This window comes from Xyrauchen texanus, chromosome 11 (genome assembly GCF_025860055.1).
Source record: "Xyrauchen texanus isolate HMW12.3.18 chromosome 11, RBS_HiC_50CHRs, whole genome shotgun sequence".
NCBI lineage: Eukaryota > Metazoa > Chordata > Actinopteri > Cypriniformes > Catostomidae > Xyrauchen > Xyrauchen texanus.
The window spans coordinates 46,789,223-46,798,094 of NC_068286.1; the positions used below are offsets into that span (position 1 = coordinate 46,789,223).

The 8,872-nt window shown below is 39.5% G+C and overlaps 1 protein-coding gene across 1 annotated transcript in view; it reads right to left on the reverse strand.

The window, feature by feature from the left end:
• Nucleotides 1-255: 255 nt before the first annotated feature.
• The window catches only part of LOC127651495 (transmembrane protein 154-like), a 15,014-nt gene continuing 6,397 nt past the window's right edge, over nucleotides 256-8,872 (reverse strand). Inside the window, exons 6-9 of the mRNA XM_052137351.1 lie at nucleotides 7,778-7,829; nucleotides 6,192-6,265; nucleotides 5,541-5,589; nucleotides 256-858 (exon numbers count right to left, since the gene is read on the reverse strand). Of these exons, the coding sequence (XP_051993311.1) occupies nucleotides 5,555-5,589; nucleotides 6,192-6,265; nucleotides 7,778-7,829 (161 nt within the window). The 3' untranslated portion in view covers nucleotides 256-858; nucleotides 5,541-5,554. The remainder of the gene's footprint in view (nucleotides 859-5,540; nucleotides 5,590-6,191; nucleotides 6,266-7,777; nucleotides 7,830-8,872) is intronic.

An 8,872-nucleotide genomic window follows, 5' to 3' on the forward strand; every position in this document is an offset into this window, starting at 1 on the left:
CACATTTATGTTTAAGTTTGCAATGCATGAATACAAGTGTTTAAGATCAATGACTATAAGATGTACTAACAATGAAGCACATACATGATGGTTCATCAAATGTCCCAAAACTCTGTGGCGCTGACCCTGGGTCAGCTGCCGTCCTTATGGTTGAGCCCCGCATACATGCAATGACAACAACAACATACGCACATACTCATACTAGGACAATGACACATGTCTCTATTTTAATATAAAACGATTACAGAGTAGAAATGTTTTCCTATTAATTTTATTACTTTTAAGAAGGATACATCAGTTGCAAACATGCACTTGTAAAGCAAAAACAGGTTAAATTTACAGCGGTTTAAAATATTTTCTTTATATTTACAGAGAATGATGAAATGCTTTTTTTTTTCCTTCCTGGCCCAATTTAAGTACAAAGTCTGGCTATGTTGTTATAAAGGTTCTGAGGCAACATATAACATAAACCATCATGACACCACAAAGACACTTAATGGTTTGTCATTGCATCAACAGGGGACGACAAAATATTTTAATATCAAAAATTCACAGAGGGCCATCTCATATCATCAAATATAAGAACTGCTGTGTCCTCTTCAGTGCAAGACAAGAACAATATGTAATCCGTTTATTTTTCCCAAGTATTTTTTTTGTCCAAAGAGCTCTGCGCTTCACACAGCAGTCTTTAATGTTTCCTATCACATGCTATTCTCACCAATGACGTCTTGAAACAGGAAGTGATGGCATTTTGAAACATAACATCCAAACATTGTCAAAAGTTTCCCGTAGGAGTAACCGGTATATAACTCAGCTTGTACACTGTGCAATACTAGATCTGAGGTCAGAAGCAGTTACCTGTAATGAAATAGAAAATAGACATAGATGAAGAAAAAACCCAATACACAGTAACACAAGACAAATTATAGATAGATATTATTCATGTCATGATAGATGGGCCACATGATGACTGTTACACTTAAATGGATTATGATGAAGTTTTGATGATGCTGTGTTCAGTTTGAGACACAATATTGTAATTTCTGTTCATGCTCCCTTTATTTTAAACCAGCTCTCCTACCCCTAGCAGTCCTGGATGCTGATTGGTCAATACAGTGTTCCAGTGTTGCTAAACTGTACACAATACGGTAAGAGCTATGACAAAAAAACCTGTACAGCAACTAATTGTTATTTATGTTGCAAAAAGCAATGTTATTAACATCCTACTCATTCAATATATATATATTAAAATGCATAAATCTTTAAAAAAAAAGAAATAATAAAAAAAAATATATATAGATATATATATATATACACTCACCTAAAGGATTATTAGGAACACATACTAATACTGTGTTTGACCCCCTTTCGCCTTCAGAACTGCCTTAATTCTACGTGGCATTGATTCAACAAGGTGCTGAAAGCATTCTTTAGAAATGTTGGCCCATATTGATAGGATAGCATCTTGCAGTTGATGGAGATTTGTGGGATGCACATCCAGGGCACGAGCTCCCGTTCCACCACATCCCAAAGATGCTCTATTGGGTTGAGATCTGGTGACTGTGGGGGCCATTTTAGTACAGTGAACTCATTGTCATGTTCAAGAAACCAATTTGAAATGATTCGAGCTTTGTGACATGGTGCATTATCCTGCTGGAAGTAGCCATCAGAGGATGGGTACATGGTGGCCATAAAGGGATGGACATGGTCAGAAACAATGCTCAGGTAGGCCGTGGCATTTAAACGATGCCCAATTGGCACTAAGGGGCCTAAAGTGTGCCAAGAAAACATCCCCCACACCATTACACCACCACCACCAGCCTGCACAGTGGTAACAAGGCATGATGGATCCATGTTCTCATTCTGTTTACGCCAAATTCTGACTCGACCATCTGAATGTCTCAACAGAAATCGAGACTCATCAGACCAGGCAACATTTTTCCAGTCTTCAACTGTCCAATTTTGGTGAGCTCTTGCAAATTGTAGCCTCTTTTTCCTATTTGTAGTGGAGATGAGTGGTACCGGTGGGGTCTTCTGCTGTTGTAGCCCATCCGCCTCAAGGTTGTGCGTGTTGTGGCTTCACAAATGCTTTGCTGCATACCTCGGTTGTAACGAGTGGTTATTTCAGGCAAAGTTGCTCTTCTATCAGCTTGAATCAGTCGGCCCATTCTCCTCTGACCTCTAGCATCAACAAGGCATTTTCAGCCCACAGGACTGCCGCATACTGGATGTTTTTCTCTTTTCACACCATTCTTTGTAAACCCTAGAAATGGTTGTGCGTGAAAATCCCAGTAACTGAGCAGATTGTGAAATACTCAGACCGGCCCGTCTGGCACCAACAACCATGCCACGCTCAAAATTGCTTAAATCACCTTTCTTTCCCATTCTGACATTCAGTTTGGAGTTCAGGAGATTGTCTTGACCAGGACCACACCCCTAAATGCATTGAAGTAACTGCCATGTGATTGGTTGATTAGATAATTGCATTAATGAGAAATTGAACAGGTGTTCCTAATAATCCTTTAGGTGAGTGTATGTATATATATATATATATATATATATATATATATATATATATATATATATATATAATGAATAAATCTTTAAAAAAAATAATAATAATAATATATATATATATATATATATATATATATATATATATATATATATATATATATATATATATATATATATATATATATATTAAAATGCATAAATCTTAAAAAATAAAAATAATATTATATATTATAACTGAACGAATCTCAGTTGCCTCAGCGTCTGACACCGTCAATCCGCGCATCTCATCACGTGACTTGTTTAGCATGTTAGCGTGTGTGGAGGCTTCATGCTATTCTCCGCTGCATCCACTCACAACTCACCAATTGGTTGCATGCACAATATAGCACAGCCTCTCGTAACTTATTGCTTAAGAATAAAAACATGGATTTCTTGTTCATAATTTAACCTAAGCATTGTCTAGCTCGATCCCCCATACTGTTGGATATGAATCCTGGGAAAAAGCACAGTCTGCATGACGTAAGCTGACATTCCTGGTTTGTGGACTCTGACCCTCTGGCGTTCCCATGGAATGAGAGGGAGAGAGAGAGCGCAGAGTATGCAAGAAGAAAATAAGAGAGGCCCTCCTCATCTTTGGCCTGTTCTGAGCCACACTTCCATGCATGCCTGCTGTAATGACTACCAGATGTCACTGCTGGCAGCGTGGATCCAGGGGTCAGAAGTCAGCATTCACAGCTATTCTGTTCTTCGTACACAGCCTCATCAAAACAAACTTGACAGAATGAGAGTCTGTGTTTGTGTCTGCACAAGCAAATGTGTTGTAAAATTGACAAATAAATCACTGTTCTGTGATTATAACAATATGCATAAAAAGGGTGACTTTCATGCAATACCTGCCAAATAGAATCACTTTACCTCACATGTTATAAATGCTTAATAACACGTATTTAACGTATGTAAACTATGAAGCGTTCATTAAAGGGACAGTTCACCCAAAAATGTACATTCTCATCATTTACTTGCCCTCATGCCATCCCAGATGTGTATGATGTTCTTTTTTCACCAGAACACAAATGAAGATTTTTAGAAGAATATCTCAGCTGTGTAGGTCCTTACAATGCAAGTGAATGGTGACCAGAACTTTGAAGCTCCAAAAAGCACATAAAGGCAGCATAGAAGTAATCCAAACGACACCAGTGGTTTAATTCATGTTTTCAGAAACTATAGGATAAATGTGTGTGAGAAACAGATCAATATTTAAGACCTTTTTTTAATAAATTCTCCCCCCAGCCTATTAGGTGACGAAATGCATGAAGAATGCAAACTGTGAAAAACAATAGAAGAAGAATGAGAAAGTGAAAATGAAGATTGATAGTAAAAGGGATTTAATTTTATGCTGCATTTATGTACTTTTTTTAAACCTGAATGTAAAGTTCTGGTCACCATTCACTTGCATTGTTTGGACATACAGAGCTGAGATATTCTTCTAAAAATCTTAATTTGTGTTCTGCAGAAGAAAGAAAGTCACACACATCTGGGACGGCATGAGGGTGAGTAAATTATGAGAGAATTTTCATTTTTGGGTGAACTGTCCCTTTAAGCAGTTACTAGCATTATAAACCTATACATAAAACTGCAGAAGGGTTAATAGTTATCAAGCTGACTTATATATGCTGTTGTGTATAATAAGTGTATAATAAAGCATTTATAACATGTAAGTAAAAACTCGTACTATTTGCCAAGTATTGGATAGAAGTTGCTCGTTTTATTCATGTTCATAATTGTTTAAAAATACATTTGTAAATGACTGATTCGCCATTAAAGCGGATGTATGTCATTTCTGCGCCACTAAACGGAACTGCACAAATAAACAAAACAGCTTTCTGAATACGCCCCACCTCGCCTACCATTGGCCAAACAAAGAGATAGTCCCGCCCCCATCTCACACCACTGGTTGAGTAACGTTGTTGGGGCGTGTCTAAGCGGGCCGCTCAAAACAAACAGCCATTTTCAAAGCGCCAAAGAAAGTTTTTGAGAATATACTAATATTTGTCTCTGCATAATAAGCTGAGATAGAAGGAAGCATTTAACACTGAAAAAGTGACACACTTCAGCTTTAATGAACCCCTTTATAAACCGGTAACAAAGGGAACGTCACTGTAAAGTGTTACCACGGACACATTTCAAGTTTGGTGTAGATGAAGGGGTACTTGAGCCCCTGGCGAGGGTCAATGCATTACTATTGTGCACTATATTATCCTTTAAAGAGCAAAGAAAGAAACCCTGAACAACTCTCAGGTGATTCTGAGCTGTTCTTGCTTTGTGTTTGCAGCTCTTGCATGTCTGATAGTTTTACTCAAGAACAGTTTATGTGATCTGAAAAAGAAGAAAGTGTGAAAAGTGCTGTTTTTATACGGAGTGGGGTCGTGTACGGCCGTTCTTGAGTACTCGGAGGGGCAGTCCACTGAAAGGAAAGTCTGAGGTGTCCCGTGTAATTTACAGATCCAGGAAATGATCCATTAGTGGGTGTGACACACACACATCTTCATGCCTTGTCTTGTACCGTAGCTCAGTTTCACATCCTAACAAGCACGGTTTTAAATGCTCTAAATGTCTCTCCCCCAACCCATAGGACAACAAGCTTCTCATGAACATGTTACATGTTACCGTGAACCCCTCGGTAATGTGTTTAAACACGGTGTTGTGTGACTGTATGACTCTCCCCTTTACACTCCAAAAGAAAAACAAAACAGTTTAGCCTATTTTCAAGATTTACGCAAGAGTTCAATATCACAATCAAATTCCATTCAATTGAATTGAGTAATCGTTAAGAAAATGAAATGAATATTTGCAGGTTTGGACAATGTCTTCTCTGTTTAACCACTACAGCTGTCCGAGCTCTTACTGTACTGTGGATATGCTTTTGACTTTGCTCTAAAACAACTCAAAATATAAAGTGTAGACTCCCCAGATTGGGACTATAACCTGCACATTGTTGGGAATAACAAGTCAAGTGTACTCACTGAAACGCTGTTCATTAATACTGTCCAGTGTCCACATTCATGCCTCCATCTGCAGGCAAATGGAGAGAAAACATACAGATTCAACACACTGAAATACAACGTGTTCCACCTGCTAAACGGTTAGAGCGAGACCAAAGTGGTGCCAGTCACAGACATGGCATCGTTTCAATGTTTTATTGAATGACACACGTCCTACATATGTACTGTATGCAGGATGTGTGTAACTTTCTTATTCAAGTTCTGGTGAGAAACTGAGAGCAACTTTCAGCAAGGGTTTTAATGCAATGGCTCCCTCTGCTGGGAAGAGCACACACTGTGAAGAAAAACACTAAACTGGGTTAAAAATGTACAGCTAGCCACTGACACTGCAATAGCTGTCTTGACCATTTTAGCACATACATGTATGAGTTATGAATTAATACTTGACAACAAAGTCAAAGTAAAACAATTTCAGAAATGTAAAAATCACAACATGGTTTTGCATGAACGTTTCAGTAAAGAAGAATGAGATTTTGTCTGGCACATTTGTTCCTCGGAAGCAAATAGGATAAAACGACGAATCACTACGGATGATATCCGAGACACGTAAAGGCCCAGATATAGATATTGACACATAGGGTCAGAAGATTGGGAATAGGAATGATTGATCACCTTTTGCCATCCAGTTTTCTAAATCTTCCATTTCCAGCTCCATCACTGATGGAATATCATCATCAAACATGGGCCTGGAAACAAGCAGAGAGCAATGCATTTATGTTCATGTTGATCATTTATTTTGATCTATTTGGAAGACACTCACTCGTACAATAAAGACATGCAGTTCTTTCAATTGGATGTTTCTGTATATTGGTGCCTATTAAGATCTTAAGGAATTAAGTCAAATATACTGATGTGAGTTGCTTATCATAGCTGTAACCATTACTGTATTTGGAGGAGTCGACTTGACGGGTTTACAATCTGTGGAAGATTTTTATATTTATAGTAGAAGCAACTAACCATAAACTGCATGTGAACATTCTGACTCAAAGCACAACATGACTTTTTCAAAACATACACACACACACAAGCACAAAAGCACACTCACACACACACACACACACACACAAACACACGTGCACAAACATGCACACACAAGCACAAAAGCACACTCACACACACACACAAACACAAGTGCATAAATATGCACACACTCGCACACACACACTCACACACACACACAAATATGAACACACTCGCACACACACAAGCACACTCACAAACACACGTGCACAAACACGCACACACACTTACACGCACAAACATGCACGCACACACACTTTCACATACACTTACACGCACAAACATGCACACACACACACACTTTCACATACACTTACACGCACACACACACACACACACACTCGTTCACACACACATACATACTCACACAAACGCGCGCGCAGACACACACGCTTACACGCACAAACATGCACACACACAAGCACAAAAGCACACTCACACACAAACACAAGTGCACAAACATGCACACACTCGCACGCACACACACAAACACAAGTGCACAAACATGCACACACTCGCACACACACACAAGCACACTCGCACACACACTTACACGCACAAACATGCACACACAATTACACTCACAAACACACACACTCACACGCACAAACACGCACACTCGTACTCACACACACACATACATACTCACACAAACACGCGCGCGCGCACACACACGAACACACACTTACACGCACAAACATGCACACACACACACGCGCGCACACACACTCACACAAACACGCGCGCCCCAACACACACGAACACACACTTACACGCACAAACATGCACACACTCGCACACAACCACAAAAGCACACTCACACACGTGCACAAACCTGCACACACTCGCACACACAAGCACACTCACAAACATGCACACACTCGCACAAACTCGCACACACACTTACACTCGCGCGCGCACAAACACACACACGCACAAACATGCACACACACACACTTTCACACACACTTACACGCACAAACATGCACACACACGCGCGCACAAACACACACACACTTGTACACACACGCACACACACACACCCCCACAAGTACATGCACACACACACACACGTACACACACACAGTAAATGCAACACAAACTATAGTACAGGGCCACTATATTATCACATAATGATTACAGTCACAGAACATGTTTTTATGACAGATGGCACCTACATTGGCACCTTTTCATGGTCTTCATGATCCAAATAAGGATCTTCTTCTGCAGCTTCAGAAAAAAGAGAAAAGATGTTAAACATCCTTTTAGAGAAAGGAAGGAGAAGCGAAACATTCTTAAAGTGATGGTGACAATTCTTTGACTTTCATAAATGTTTATGTGATTGTTACATCACAACTGAATGAATCCAGAGTTGGTAACACTTAATAAGTTTGAAATCGTTACATTAGTTCAAAAGGATGAACAGCACTTTTATCTGCACTTATTTCAACTGTATTAACAATAATTAATGCATTATGAACTAACATGAGCAATGAGCAACTGTCTCTTTATGAATCAACATTAAAGGAATATTCCAGGTTACAGTGAGACACTTGTAATGGAAGTGAATGGAGCCACATTTGTAATATTTAAATTCTCACTTTTTCAAAAGTATAGTCACAAGACATAAATGGAATGTGCTTAAACATGATTTTACTGTGATTAAATCACTTACTAACCTTTTTTCAGCACGTTATATCCAATTTTACAACTTTGTAGCCATGACAACTTAACACCATTAACCCTAAAACCCTAAAATGACCTTAAAAACAACAACTTTATATCTGAAATATACAGTGAAGAACTGAAGAATTAAAGTGAACGCTTTTACAAAATCACAAGATTCACTTTTCTGTGTTTAAACCCTCCAAATATTGACCCCAGAGTGGGGATCTAAACGCGGGTTCTTTATTGATCAAGGTGAAAATAAACAAAACTGGAACAGGTGAGAACAATGATTGAGTGCTGGCAGTGATGAGGGCCGGGAATTGTGGGAAATGTAGTTCATGACAGGTGACAAGAGAAACACGGGGCAGACAACAGGGGATCGTAACATAACCCCCCCTCTAAGGAGCGGATACTAGACGCTCCTAAAAAAGAAAGAAAAAATACTCAAAAAAACAAAATCAAAATCGTCCAAGGAGTGAGGGGAGGCAGGCAGTCCAAGGGGGCACAAGACGGGGACTGGGTCAGATGGCCTGGGAGGCGGCCACAGGACAGGGACATGTTCAGGAGGCCTGGGAGCCGGCCGCAGGGTAGGGTCTGGGTCTGGA